We start from the raw sequence: 15,705 nt of genomic DNA, 5'->3' as shown, positions 1-15,705 counted from the left end.
GACCAGAGCGAGTGCCGCGCTACGAGCTTGTAGATCTGCTATTTTTGAAAAATCTTTAAAATGTGGCGGAAATCTTTGAATATATATTCTTTCAGAGCGAACGTTTTTAACTCAAATCTTTGCTTCTGGGTTACACTCTCAGAGTTACAGACCCATAAGGGTCCATTTGGTTCCATTTGTACACTCTCAGAGTTACGGACCCATAAGGGTCCATTTGGTTCCATGTGTTACACTCTCAGTTACAGACCCGTAAGGGTCCATTTTGTTCCATGTGTTACACTCTCAGAGTTACAGACCCATAAGGGTCCATTTGGTTCCATTTGTCCACTCTCTGAGTTACAGACCCGTAAGGGTCCATTTGGTTCCAAACTATCATTTAGCTGGGGACCCCCTGGAACTCCCTCAAGGACCCCTGGGGGAGACCCTCACAATTTACAACTTACAATGTAGTAATTTATAATTTTATTCATTTATTCATTTATCAGACTCTCTTAATCCAGAGAGATTTACAGTAAACAACAACAACAATAGGGTTACAGTAAACTGAGAAAAACAGTGGAATAACTATATAATGAAACTATGAGTTTACACTATAGTTAGTGTATCTGTTATGACTACATGAAATATATTCTACAGCTTAGCATCCACGTGGGGAACATCTCTCCGGTGGACCAGTTTGAGTGGGACATGTCAGAGACAGTAAACATGTGTATTTATATTATATTCTACAGCTTAACATCCACGTAGGGAACATCTCTCTGGTGGACCAGTTTGAGTGGGACATGTCAGAGACATTTAACCCATTCTGGGCGGGAACCCCTTTTGGTGTTAGCATTATGTTATGCTTTAGCTATTGAAAATAGCAGATCTACAAGCTCGTAGCGCGCCACCGAGTGCCACGCTACGAGCTTGTAGGTCTGCTATTTTTTGAAAAATCGAAGAACGACTGACATAGAAACATAGCTTTTTCAGAAAACTGTCAGGATGTAGAAGACATTTATAGAATCTGATCTCAGGTCAAAATGGGTTAAACATGTATTATATTTACAGTTAAACATGTATATATTCTACATTTAAACATGTATATTTATATTATATTTTACAGTTAAACAAGTGTATATATTATATTTTACAGTTAAACATCCACGTGGGGAACATCTCTCTGGTGGACCAGTTTGAGTGGGACATGTCAGAACGTGACAACTCCCCAGAGACCTTTGCGTTGAAGCTGTGTTCAGAACTGGGTCTGGGAGGAGAGTTCGTTACGACCATCGCTTACAGCATCAGAGGACAGCTGAGCTGGCACCAGCGCACGTACGCCTTCAGGTGGGCACGCACGCGCACGCACGCACGCACGCACGCACGCACGCACGCACACACACACACACACACACAGCATCAGAGGACGTACGCCACAGACGTATGCACTCACACACACTCTTTGCTGGCACCAACACACGTACGCTTTCAGGTGGGCACGCACGCCAAGCAGGTTCATTCCTGTCTGTAGTTCTGACTGTAATGGGAAGTTCATTCCATAGTTTAGATTGGGAGTGAGTCTGTAGTTCTGACTGTAATGGGGAGTTCATTCCATAGTTTAGATTGGGAGTGAGTCTGTAGTTCTGACTGTAATGGGAAGTTCATTCCATAGTTTAGATTGGGAGTGAGTCTGTAGTTCTGACTGTAATGGGGAGTTCATTCCATAGTTTAGATTGGGAGTGAGTCTGTAGTTCTGACTGCAATGGGAAGTTCATTCCATAGTTTAGATTGGGAGTGAGTCTGTAGTTCTGACTGTAATGGGGAGTTCATTCCATAGTTTAGATTGGGAGTGAGTCTGTAGTTCTGACTGCAATGGGAAGTTCATTCCATAGTTTAGATTGGGAGTGAGTCTGTAGTTCTGACTGCAATGGGAAGTTCATTCCATAGTTTAGATTGGGAGTGAGTCTGTAGTTCTGACTGCAATGGGAAGTTCATTCCATAGTTTAGATTGGGAGTGAGTCTGTAGTTCTGACTGCAATGGGAAGTTCATTCCATAGTTTAGATTGGGAGTGAGTCTGTAGTTCTGACTGCAATGGGAAGTTCATTCCATAGTTTAGATTGGGAGTGAGTCTGTAGTTCTGACTGCAATGGGAAGTTCATTCCATAGTTTAGATTGGGAGTGAGTCTGTAGTTCTGACTGCAATGGGGAGTTCATTCCATAGTTTAGATTGGGAGTGAGTCTGTAGTTCTGACTGCAATGGGAAGTTCATTCCATAGTTTAGATTGGGAGTGAGTCTGTAGTTCTGACTGCAATGGGAAGTTCATTCCATAGTTTAGATTGGGAGTGAGTCTGTAGTTCTGACTGCAATGGGAAGTTCATTCCATAGTTTAGATTGGGAGTGAGTCTGTAGTTCTGACTGCAATGGGAAGTTCATTCCATAGTTTAGATTGGGAGTGAGTCTGTAGTTCTGACTGCAATGGGGAGTTCATTCCATAGTTTAGATTGGGAGTGAGTCTGTAGTTCTGACTGCAATGGGAAGTTCATTCCATAGTTTAGATTGGGAGTGAGTCTGTAGTTCTGACTGCAATGGGAAGTTCATTCCATAGTTTAGATTGGGAGTGAGTCTGTAGTTCTGACTGCAATGGGAAGTTCATTCCATAGTTTAGATTGGGAGTGAGTCTGTAGTTCTGACTGCAATGGGAAGTTCATTCCATAGTTTAGATTGGGAGTGAGTCTGTAGTTCTGACTGCAATGGGGAGTTCATTCCATAGTTTAGATTGGGAGTGAGTCTGTAGTTCTGACTGCAATGGGAAGTTCATTCCATAGTTTAGATTGGGAGTGAGTCTGTAGTTCTGACTGCAATGGGAAGTTCATTCCATAGTTTAGATTGGGAGTGAGTCTGTAGTTCTGACTGCAATGGGAAGTTCATTCCATAGTTTTGGAGCCAGAAGGGAGAAGAGTTTGGGACGTGTGGTTTTCATGATTCTGAATCCATTGCAAGCATTTTTTGATTTCCACTAAAAAACACTCCTTGGGCTAAACATTGATGATGACAGCTGGCCAACCCTTTCTAGTGCAAAACGAAATGCTTGCAATGGATTCAGAATCATGAAAACCCTGTAGTTTGACAGGTAGTTTGATAGGTTGTTAACACCCCGAGCGGCCAAAACGGAGGTCTCCGTCCTATCAAATAATCCCGCTGCGCGCCCAGGACAGAGATTAACCCATCCTGGACGGGAACCCCTTTTGGTGTTTTAAGCATTATGTTATGCTTAATGCTTAATGCTGAATTCCAGTATATACATCAGTGCATTCCAGTCTTTGGCAGAGTGAAATGTACCGTACAGATATCATAGAAGAGATTACAAATATCAGTGTTATGTACAAACATAAACATAGCAGCAGGTTTTGCTGTCATGTAATGTTCTAAAGTGCATATTAATCCACCAGCATTATTGTTACATAAAACGATGCTCTATAGATGATGTGTAGAGACGCATGTTTAAACTCATAATCCATAATGCTGTAGAAACATACATTCTAATATCCATAGGTTTAGAAACATACATTCTAATATCCATAGGTTTAGAAACATACATTCTAATATCCATAGGCTTAGAAACATACATTCTAATATCCATAGGTTTAGAAACATACATTCTAATATCCATAGGTTTAGAAACATACATTCTAATATCCATAGGTTTAGAAACATACATTCTAATATCCATAGGTTTAGAAACATACATTCTAATATCCATAGGTTTAGAAACATACATTCTAATATCCATAGGTTTAGAAACATACATTCTAATATCCATAGGTTTAGAAACATACATTCTAATATCCATAGGTTTAGAAACATACATTCTAATATCCATAGGTTTAGAAACATACATTCTAATATCCATAGGTTTAGAAACATACATTCTAATATCCATAGGTTTAGAAACCTGGAACCCTGGAACAACATATTTTCAGATGGGGGTCGGCGGCCAAATACATATAATTCTCGGGGTCCTTGATGTGAAAATGTTTGAGAACCACTGATATAGAAACATGAGGTTTTAACCCTGTGAGAACCACTGATATAGAAACATAGGGTTTAACCCTGTGAGAACCACTGATATAGAAACATAGGGTTTAACCCTGTGAGAACCACTGATATAGAAACATGAGGTTTTAACCCTGTGAGAACCACTGCTATAGAAACATGAGGTTTAACCCTGTGAGAACCACTGCTATAGAAACATGAGGTTTAACCCTGTGAGAACCACTGATATAGAAACATGAGGTTTAACCCTGTGAGAACCACTGATATAGAAACATGAGGTTTAACCCTGTGAGAACCACTGATATAGAAACATGGGTTTAACCCTGTGAGAACCACTGATATAGAAACATGGGTTTAACCCTGTGAGAACCACTGATATAGAAACATGAGGTTTAACCCTGTGAGAACCACTGATATAGAAACATGGGTTTAACCCTGTGAGAACCACTGATATAGAAACATGGGTTTAACCCTGTGAGAACCACTGATATAGAAACATGAGGGTTTAACCCTGTGAGAACCACTGATATAGAAACATGAGGTTTTAACCCTGTGAGAACCACTGATATAGAAACATAGGGTTTAACCCTGTGAGAACCACTGATATAGAAACATAGGGTTTAACCCTGTGAGAACCACTGATATAGAAACATAGGGTTTAACCCTGTGAGAACCACTGCCATAGAAACATAGGGTTTAACCCTGTGAGAACCACTGATATAGAAACATAGGGTTTAACCCTGTGAGAACCACTGATATAGAAACATGAGGTTTTAACCCTGTGAGAACCACTGATATAGAAACAGGGTTTAACCCTGTGAGAACCACTAATATAGAAACATATGGTTTAACCCTGTGAGAACCACTGATATAGAAACATGAGGTTTAACCCTGTGAGAACCACTGATATAGAAACATAGGGTTTAACCCTGTGAGAACCACTGATATAGAAACGTAAGTTACGTATGTAACTATGGTTCTATGAGTCCCGAATGACCGCCAGAGGCGGTGCTTAAGCACTGAATACGTCCCTTCGCGCATGCCCTCGTCTAGGAGGGACTGCGGAACTCCAGAAAGGTAGGCAGAGCAGCGCACTATGTCTTTGCTCTGACCCTCACGTCAGTTGGAAATAGATTCCATCAGTTATCGTACCGTAGTCTGATGCATGTCATGGCACCCTTGAATTCAGGGTGGCATGCCTGGCTGGTTCCACACAGCTGCTCGGCAGCGGTTCAGGGCTGCCAGCGGCCAAACGCACAGTTGGGGGCGTCAAGCATTTGAATGCCATATCCGACTGCCTCCCAGTTGAGGAGACCTCTGTCGGGGAGACGCCATGGCGTCCTCCGACTGGGTCTGTTCAGCAGAGGAAACCAAGTACTTCTTGGCTGGAGGGGGGCAACCAGAAGTATGGTGTGGCCCTCCTAAAGAACTCTCTGAAGCGCTGGTCGTATCAGAGAGGCAGTGGCAAGGCATATACAGTGCCTCTGGCCAGTGCGCATTTAAAAGGATAGTGCCCTGTGGGCGGTGGCCTACTTAGGGCCATGTGTGTCGGAACGATGCAGGTCGTTCTGTTCATACTGGCTATGTGGCATGAAGGCCTGCGGGCTGACAGCCATTTGTGGCGTTCAGGTTCTATGAAACCATCGGCCCATTGCGTCCTGGCCCGGAGGGCTGGATGTCTCCGTTAGGGAGAACCAGAGAGGTTAGTGAGTCAGCGACTCTAGGGTGAGGAGGTCCACCTCCGCTCTGCCGAGGTAGCCTCTGATTAGTGTTCACCACCATTGGATGGGGTACCGCTCCCCTCATGGAAGCTTTTGATGGGAGAGAGCCTACCATGTCGTCCCGCTCTCCACTTAGATAACTTGCCCATAGGCTGATCAGGCGGGGGGGGGGGGCTGCACAAGTCAGGGGGTCCATAGACACCTACGGCAGCCAAGCAAACGTGGCCCCGCCCGATGACTTACATGATACACGGTCGAGGTGTTGCCCGAACGTATGAGAATGTGCTTGCCTCTCAGGTACGGCAGGAAGTGCTGTAGAGCAGAGCATGAACTTCATAACCCTGTTGGGACCCATCAATTCAAGACATGTCGACAACAGTGTGTCTTGCGTCACGAGGAAGTATGTAGATCGGACTTCCCTTGGTGTGACTGAGGATCTACGGCCTCTGTTGCGCCCTTGGGCAGGAGGACACATCACTCCTGGTCTGATACTAGGGCTCTCGTCATGTTGCTGATAACGGCCATTTTGACCCCACCGGATGTGGGGGGCTGGCGTCAGAAGGCACTGCACAGCCCGGAAAGTCACAGGCAGGTCCCTGCATGGGACGCCAAGGAACACACTGGCCTAGTGTGGGCCGGCGGTGATACGCGAGCTCAGAGGACAGTGATTTCATCTCTGTTGGAGCTCGTTGGGAGGCGTGATGTGTCATAGGCCTGCATGCTGCAGCCTGGTCTTCCCCACCTGGATGGTTCGCTCCAGCGATTCTTGCACAGCTGAACCACCTAGTGCTCCTGGCTCCTCAGGGAGACTACGGAGAGTTGGCCTAGGCTCCTCAGTCAGGCTTTACTGTGAAAGCCCGACTTGGCGATGGGCTAGAGCTAGGATGGACATCAGCCGTCCTTTCTCTGAGGACATGACCCCAAATGCCTCCAGTGACGGTGAGGGCTGACCCGCGTCTGAAGAAGGCGCTTGGAGGATCCGACTGCCTACTGTGGTATGACTAACAATTAGCGCTCCACGGCTACTGCGCATGGAGCCATCTCGGCCAGTGGGTCCTGAGCTGAGAAGTGGGAGGCTGGCTCTGATGCCTGCGAGGCACCGTCTTCTGCATCTTCCTCATAGTCATGGAAGTGCATATGTTGGCCATATGCTGAAGGAAGGGAGCGTGTACGCTGCCTGTACCAGCAGAGGCTTTAATTTAGATCGGCATAGTGCACACCAGTGCACACCAGTCCCAACTAGCCCAGGGCGCGGACGCTACTGGTTGCTAGGTGTTGGCCATATGCTGGAGGGAGTGCGTACGCCGTCTGTACCAGCAGAGGCTTTCGAGGTACAAAAGTGGGAGCTCTCCGTTGTGGTGGCACCGGTTCCTCTGGACCGGCCGGTGCACACCAGTCCCAACTAGCCCAGGGCGCGGACGCTACTGGTTGCTAGGTGTTGGCCATATGCTGGAGGGAGTGCGTACGCCGTCTGTACCAGCAGAGGCTTTCGAGGTACAAAAGTGGGAGCTCTCCGTTGTGGTGGCACCGGTTCCTCTGGACCGGCCGGTGCACACCAGTCCCAACTAGCCCAGGGCGCGGACGCTACTGGTTGCTAGGTGTTGGCCATATGCTGGGGGGAGGAGGCGCGTACGCTGCCTGTACCAGCAGAGGCTTTAACTTAGATCGGCATATAATGACTTAAGCAAACAACTGAATGCTGCTATACCTGCCGCAGCATGTGAATATGCATTTACGTTTTATGCAAATGCTCATTGTAGCACCTTGAGATTTAACCAGATGTAAAGTGCGTCATAGGAACAGCGCACAAACGCTGCCGTTAGCTAGACTGTGCGACCTGCATGGTCGCGGTGGGGGAGGAGAGCTTGCACGCTACCTGTACCCCCAGCTGAGGCTTACTTATAAATTATGATAATAAAGTAGCCTTCAGTCAAGGCTTGGACGCTGCTATGTAGCAGCTGTAGTGTTTCCTATGCGAACGTTTATCACAGCACTATGACGTTTATCCAAACTCCAAGTGCATTATTATTTATGTTTGCTAGTCCAGAGCGAAAACAAAAGACACGAACGCTGCCTACACCAGCCCAACGTTTGGTTAAATAAACCAACAAACAAGTTTTGGAGAAAAGGCTACAACCGATAGCTCCACCGATAGGGGCCGCCTGCTGAAGGAAGGGAGCGCGTACGCTGCCTGTATCAGCTGCAGCTAATAAACAGAACAAGCTATACACCAATAGCTGTTAATAAATGCTTGAGCTAACAAACGATTAGTAGCAAGTAACATCAAACTAGAGGCCGTATGCTGGAGGAGCGGAGCGCATACGCTGCCTGCCCTGTACCAGCTGGGCCAATAAACAGTAAGGCAAGCTATACACAGATAGCTGTTATAATAAATAGTATAATAAGCGCTTGGGCTACAACTACGGGTAGCAGCGCCAGTCAGAGACCCAATGCTGGAGACCAGCTGGGCTACTAACAGACAAGCTATAGCCTACACAAATAGCTGTTAATAAACGCCTTTAGCTTTAAGCTACTGGTAGCAGCTGTGAGCTACGCTGGCAGCAGCGCCAGATGCCCTGTGCTGGGGACCAGCTGGGCTAATAGGCCCCAGAGGTACCCAGAGGTACCCAGGGGCACCTGTGGGGAAAAAACAAAGTTGTACCCACTGTATACACAAACAACTGTTAATAGAGCTTTGAGCTCCAGACATACTGGTAGCAGCATCAGTATCGAGGCCCACTGCTGGGGGCCAGCTGGGTTAATAACCAGACAAGCTATGTACACCAATAGCTGTTAATACTATTGAGCTACAAACTACTGGTAGCAACATCAATACCCTGGGAGGATGCAGGTAGCTGCTCTATTAGCTGGGCTAATAATAAAAACAACAAGAAGACAAGCTATCCACGAAAGCAGTTAAGCTTGAACGCTGCCAATATTATCGGCATTATGGCTTTGGCCAGCAAGGCTTGCCAAACAGAAAATGACACTTAGCCTTAACTAACTTAACTTATCATAAGTTATATGCTGACTGCTGAGAAAGTGGAGCGCCAACGCTTGCCATCAACAGCAGGGGCTAACCAAAGCAGCATAGCACCGCTTTAGACGATAACGTACCTTTTGTCCGGGGAGGGTTTTGTTCCCTTCATTACCGGCGAGAGAGATTGGACGCTACCGCGTCCACGCGAATCCAAATAAACTCCACTCATAGAGGAGTAAAAACAAAATCCATAGTCGCAGTTCCTGGAGGGCGAACAGCCGCTACTCCGACCGATGCGGTCACGGAACTACCAGCGACTCGGCAGGCACCATAGGCTACATATTGCATTGCATAGCAACACATCGCAGCTCGGTGCAAACTTAGTTCTCACAGGCGAGCGAGAAGAAATTAGGGACTGAACCCCTGTAGACTGCTCCGGGTCATCATGGGGTCAAAATTGACATTGTTGGTATAAAATACTCGACGGCGCATGCGCGAAGGGACGTATTCAGTGCTTAAGCATCGCCTCTGGCGGCCAGCAGGGACGAAATAGAACATGAGGTTTTAACCCTGTGAGAACCACTGATATAGAAACAGGGTTTAACCCTGTGAGAACCACTAATCTATTATACAATTGAAAAGGTGTAACGAAAAGGTGTACCCAACCCAGGAAAAGGGACCCAAAGTCACACACTGCGACACGTCACTGACACACTGCAACACGCTACACTCACCCGACAGTGACGTCACAGACTTACCCTCCGCGTCGATCCACGGCTATCTCCTCATGTCGCGCAGCACACTGACACTCAACACCACCCCCGGAACAATTGTCATTGCACTGCCACTAAAGCCGGCAGCCTTCCACACTCACAAACAACATCTATATCAATAATAAACACAAAAACGCCACAAGCACCGACACCCCCGCACGCACACACGGGCCACGGAACACTGTTGCCAGGTCTATGCAAACAAGCCCAGAAAAAATGCCATACAACACGCTACTCACACACACTACAACACGCTTAAAACTCGCGGACCTGGCAACACTGCATCCTTTTTTCCCATTGGCTACTGTTGCTAATTTGTTGCCACGTCTATGAAAACAAGCACAGTAAAAATGCCATTCAACACGCTACTTACACACACTACCACTCGCTTACAATACGCGGACCTGGCAACACTATATTCCCTCTCCCATTTGCTCAAAGCCCACCACGTGACCCACGAGTTTTTATGATACGTATCTTACATCCGGATGCACCACCGGACGTTACACACTACACACACACACATTAGGATAACAACAAGACGAACGCTTGCCAGCCACACACACACAGCCACACACACACACACACACGCTTGCCAGCCACACACACACACACTGTACAGCCTGCCGGAAAACAAAAGTAGAAGAAGAACAACAACACACCGCACACACTGATTTTAACTTGGATGGAGAGCGCCGCGATTACATACAGTTAAAATAATGCAAACACGAAAATTGCGCGAACGACTGCGTCGACACCTGGCGTGGAACAAACGGGACGAACCGAGGCGCATATATGGATAAGAACAACAACACCAACACTACACGCACACGCGCGCGCTGCAACAACGCGCTGCAACACAAAACAGCTACGTACAACGCAGTATCACTGCAGACACGTGTGTGTGTGTGTGTGTGTGTGAACACAACACTAATAACAACTATAATATCAACAGTACAGAGTACAGTACAGTACATCAGAATATTACTCCATGTAATAATAATAATACAAAATAAGAACACAACACTAATAACAACAGTACAGAGAACAGTACAGTACACATGAGTACAGTACAGTACAGTACAAAGACTTACAGTACAGCACAGTACAGTACAGTATACTGTTCCTGCGCCTTGCCATGCTCGCTTTCATACGCAAATACACAAAACCAAACAAGGCCACCCAGCCAGCTTGGCAACTTTGCGCTTTCCAAGCAAATGCATAAATGAAAACATCATGGGTTGCCATTGCCTTCTTCCCATTTGCGTATCGCATGGCGCTAGGATGAGCGGGCCGAAGGCCCGCAAAATTCTAGTATAGAAACATAGGGTTTAACCCTGTGAGAAACACTGATATAGAAACATGAGGTTTGACCCTGTGAGAACCACTGATATAGAAACATGAGGGTTTAACCCTGTGAGAACCACTGATATAGAAACATGAGGTTTAACCCTGTGAGAACCACTGATATAGAAACATGAGGTTTAACCCTGTGAGAACCACTGATATAGAAACATGAGGTTTAACCCTGTGAGAACCACTGATATAGAAACATGAGGTTTGACCCTGTGAGAACCACTGATATAGAAACATGAGGTTTTAACCCTGTGAGAACCACTGATATAGAAACATGAGGTTTAACCCTGTGAGAACCACTGATATAGAAACATGAGGTTTAACCCTGTGAGAACCACTGATATAGAAACATGAGGTTTAACCCTGTGAGAACCACTGATATAGAAACATGAGGGTTTAACCCTGTGAGAACCACTGATATAGAAACATGAGGTTTAACCCTGTGAGAACCACTGATATAGAAACATAGGGTTTAACCCTGTGAGAACCACTGATATAGAAACATGAGGTTTGACCCTGTGAGAACCACTGATATAGAAACATGAGGTTTGACCCTGTGAGAACCACTGATATAGAAACATAGGGTTTAACCCTGTGAGAACCACTGATATAGAAACATGAGGTTTAACCCTGTGAGAACCACTGATATAGAAACATGAGGTTTTTCAGAAAACTGTCAGGATTTTGTAGAAATGGGTGAACAGTATTACTGTATTGAGAGCCGTGTTGTTTTTGCCAGCACATTTCTATTTTAGTTTTAGTCATAGTCTCTTGAATAGTTTTCATTTAGTTTTAGTCACCTGGAATGTGTTAGTGTTGGTCTAGTTTTAGTCGACTTTAATGTCATGAGATTTTAGTCGACTGAATCTACAGTTGATTTAGTCGAACAAAATGTGTTTTGGCGGGCCTTGATGCCGTCATAATGACTGATTTTACGCTGAAAAATAGCAGATCTACAAGCTCACAACACATCACAGCACCTGGTAGAGATGATGATGTCATAATGATGTCATAATGATGTCATTGCAGTGAGAACCCCCTCCCCACGGTAGAGATGATGATGTCATAATGATGTCATAATGATGTCATTGCAGTGAGAACCCCCTCCCCACGGTAGAGATGATGATGTCATAATGATGTCATAATGATGTCATTGCAGTGAGAACCCCCTCCCCACGGTAGAGATGATGATGTCATAATGATGTCATAATGATGTCATAATGATGTCATTGCAGTGAGAACCCCCTCCCCACGGTAGAGATGATGTCATAATGATGTCATTGCAGTGAGAACCCCCTCCCCATGGTAGAGATGATGATGTCATAATGATGTCATAATGATGTCATTGCAGTGAGAACCCCCTCCCCACGGTAGAGTTGATGATGTCATAATGATGTCATAATGATGTCATTGCAGCGAGAACCCCCTCCCCACGGTAGAGATCGCCATCCGTAACACGGGCGATGCAGACCAGTGGTGCCCCCTGCTGGAGACACTGACCGACGCAGAGATGGAGAAGAAGATCAGAGACCAGGACCGAAACACCAGGTAACTCCCCCCCTCCCCTACTGGCATTTGGGGAGGTGTAGTTCCAGACTGTAGCACACAGGTGTAGTTCCAGACTCATTCAGATGGTTATCAGGTGTAGTTCCAGACTGTATCAGGTGTAGTTCCAGACTGTAATAGTCGCCTGGCTACGCGAGACTCATTTAGAACTAACTGTTGTAACTTTACTTCCTGCAGACGCATGAGAAGACTGGCCAACACCGCCCCCTCCTGGTAGGAGAGTCCCTGGAGGTCTGACCACATGACGAGAGAGAGACGCACACACACGCGCACACACGCACACACACACACGCACACACGCACATCCCACTGGTTGTGCAGTAAGTGACACATTCCTCTCACTCAACTGGAACGTTCTTCCAACTCATGACCCTGGCCATAACCCTGACCCTTCTAACCATGACAACCAAACCGTTTCCTTCAACACATTCATTAATTAATACAATAAACCATTCGCCTTTTTTTTAGCAACTTAGAAATAGCGGCTTTGTCGCGGAGCTGGTGACGAGGCCGGCGCTTTATGACGACGTCACCGGAATTCAACCAATCAACCGCCGGGCTCGCTGCAAGGGCTTCTGGGAATCGGAGTCCAATGCAACGTGAAGGAGGGGGTGTGGACGATCTCAGCCCGCGTTGCTCTTTGTCTGTGAGGCAGATCAATAACAAACCGTGGGACTGTTTATCGATGTGATCAATAACAAACCGTGGGACTGTTTATCGATGTGATCAATAACAAACCGTGAAGGCTCATTCATAGTCTGGATTTTCGGTGGTGAGGTGACCACCGCTCCGGTGGTGAGGTGACTACCGCTCCCGTGGTGAGGTGACCACCGCTCCGGTGGTGAGGTGACCACCGCTCCGGTGGTGAGGTGACCACCGCTCCGGTGGTGAGGTGACCACCGCTCCGGTGGTGAGGTGACCACCGCTCCGGTGGTGAGGTGACCACCGCTCCGGTGGTGAGGTGACCACCGCTCCGGTGGTGAGGTGACGTCATGCGACCTCAGTGACGTCATGTGGTAGTTCGGTGGTCACCTCACCACTATGTATGAGCCTTAAGTCTGTTTATCATAAGGAGGTAGAATTACGACTGTAAACACCGGCGGTCTGAGTGACATGTTATTATACACTATAAACCACGGAATGTGTTAATATTTGGATATTTAAAGATAATACTTGGTCGTCTAAAGATAATACTTGTCTGTTACTGGTTCTGTACGTTACGTATAAGATAATGATGTAATATCATATGTTATGTTATAGATAATGATGTAATATCATATGTTATGTTATAGATAATGATGTAATATCATATGTTATGTTCTGGGGCAGCTCAAAGTTACATGGGTTACACCCCCCCCCCCCCCCCCCCTGGTTTATAAAAAGTAAGTTATTTGCAAAAACGTCTTTCCCACACCTCCGAAATGTAGAAAAGGTCTTTCCCACACCTCCGCAATGTAGAAAAGGTCTTTCCCACACCTCCGAAATGTAGAAAAGGTCTTTCCCACACCTCTGAAATGTAGAAAAGGTCAAGAAAAGGTCTTTCCCACACCTCCGAAATGTAGAAAAGGTCTTTCCCACACCTCTGAAATGTAGAAAAGGTCAAGAAAAGGTCTTTCCCACACCTCCGAAATGTAGAAAAGGTCTTTCCCACACCTCCGAAATGTAGAAAAGGTCTTTCCCACACCTCCGAAATGTAGAAAAGGTCTTTCCCACACCTCCGCAATGTAGAAAAGGTCTTTCCCACACCTCCGAAATGTAGAAAAGGTCTTTCCCACACCTCCGCAATGTAGAAAAGGTCTTTCCCACACCTCCGAAATGTAGAAAAGGTCTTTCCCACACCTCCGCAATGTAGAAAAGGTCTTTCCCACACCTCCGAAATGTAGAAAAGGTCTTTCCCCAGCCCCGCCCACAGCAGACTCAAACTGTCTTCAAACATGTAAGCAAACATGTTTTTCTGTCGGTAGGTTTTGAAACTTTGTCTGATTTGACATTAAACTCTAGAGAACAGAACAGGTTTAACAGAACAGGTTTAACAGAACAGGTTTAGTGGTTTAACAGAACAGGTTTAACAGAACAGGTTTAACAGAACAGGTTTAACAGAACATAACAGAACAGGTTCAACAGAACAGGTTGAACAGAACAGGTTCAACAGAACAGGTTCAACAGAACAGGTTGAACAGAACAGGTTTAACAGAACAGAACAGGTTTAACAGAACAGGTTTAACAGAACAGGTTTAACAGAACAGGTTTAACAGAACAGGTTTAACAGGTTTAACAGAACAGGTTTAACAGAACAGGTTTAACAGGTTTAACAGAACAGGTTTAACAGAACAGTGGTTTTCAACCTTTTTCATGTCAAGGCCCATACTTTTTTGAGCCACAGACCTTTAGCCTCTCAGACCCATCTGAGCCACGGACCACCATTTGAATACATTTAGCCTCTCAGACCCATTTGAGGGGACCACCTGGAACCTCCTCAAGGACCCCTGTTGGTCCCCGGACCACCTGGAACCCCCTCAAGGACCCCTGGTGGTCCGTGGACCACCTGGAACCCCCTCAAGGACCCCTGGTGGTCCACGGACCACTGGTTGAGAATCACTGATCTAGAATGATGTGAACATATTTGTTTTTTGTTCTGTTTTTCTTTTTTACATTCTCTGAACTTTGAAGTGGACTTTATGGAACTTTTGTAAAATAAAAAGCATAAAAGATCATTTGGATTTTATCTGTTTGGGTTTCTTGTTTAAAGGTTAGTGGTTTGAACGTATTTGTACTGAGGACCCCCAAAATAATCCTATTTGTACTGAGGACCCCTCAAAATAATCCTATTTGTACTGAGGACCCCTCAAAATAAACCTATTTGTACTGAGGACCCCTCAAAATAAACCTATTTGTACTGAGGACCCCTCAAAATAATCCCATTTGAACTGAGGACCCCTCAAAATAATCCTATTTGAACTGTAGTCCGGCAGCCGACTGGCTTCTTTTGTTTTGTTTTCTGTAATGAAATATCAATATTGTGATGAAATATTAAAGAAGAGTAGCTCAAGGTTCCAGCGCTGTATATACACTGAGTATACGTATATACTATACAGTATAGGCGTAGCTGTACTTCAATATATTTTGATGAGAAAAAAAAAAAGAATGATGGAATATATTCTAGGGTTAAATAAAAGATTACATTTCATTTAATTTATCAGACGCTCTTAATCCAGAGCGATTTACATTAAGCAAGAACAAAAAACATGGCTATACATCACATATATAACTAGAAA

At 45.5% G+C, this 15,705-nt stretch overlaps 1 protein-coding gene across 2 annotated transcripts in view; it reads left to right on the top strand.

Annotated features, from left to right (window-relative positions):
* LOC306939204 (SWI/SNF-related matrix-associated actin-dependent regulator of chromatin subfamily B member 1-like) overlaps nt 1–15,144 on the top strand; it is a 29,502-nt gene extending 14,358 nt beyond the window's left edge. The window contains exons 7-9 of one of the 2 annotated variants that reach the window (XM_079523745.1): nt 1,136–1,326; nt 12,281–12,412; nt 12,608–15,144. In XM_079523745.1, coding sequence (XP_079379871.1) covers nt 1,136–1,326; nt 12,281–12,412; nt 12,608–12,647 — 363 coding nt within the window. In that variant the 3' untranslated portion in view covers nt 12,648–15,144. Of the gene's footprint in view, nt 1–1,135; nt 1,327–11,893; nt 11,954–12,280; nt 12,413–12,607 lie in introns of those variants that run through there. The other variant, XM_079523746.1, reaches the window with a different exon arrangement.
* Nucleotides 15,145–15,705: the final 561 nt, after the last annotated feature.

The sequence above is a fragment of the Electrona antarctica genome, assembly GCF_951216825.1.
Source record: "Electrona antarctica genome assembly, chromosome: 16".
In the NCBI taxonomy this organism is placed as follows: Eukaryota; Metazoa; Chordata; class Actinopteri; order Myctophiformes; family Myctophidae; genus Electrona; species Electrona antarctica.
Note: the sequence above shows the minus strand (reverse complement) of the source record. Positions and strands in the feature narration are given on the sequence as shown.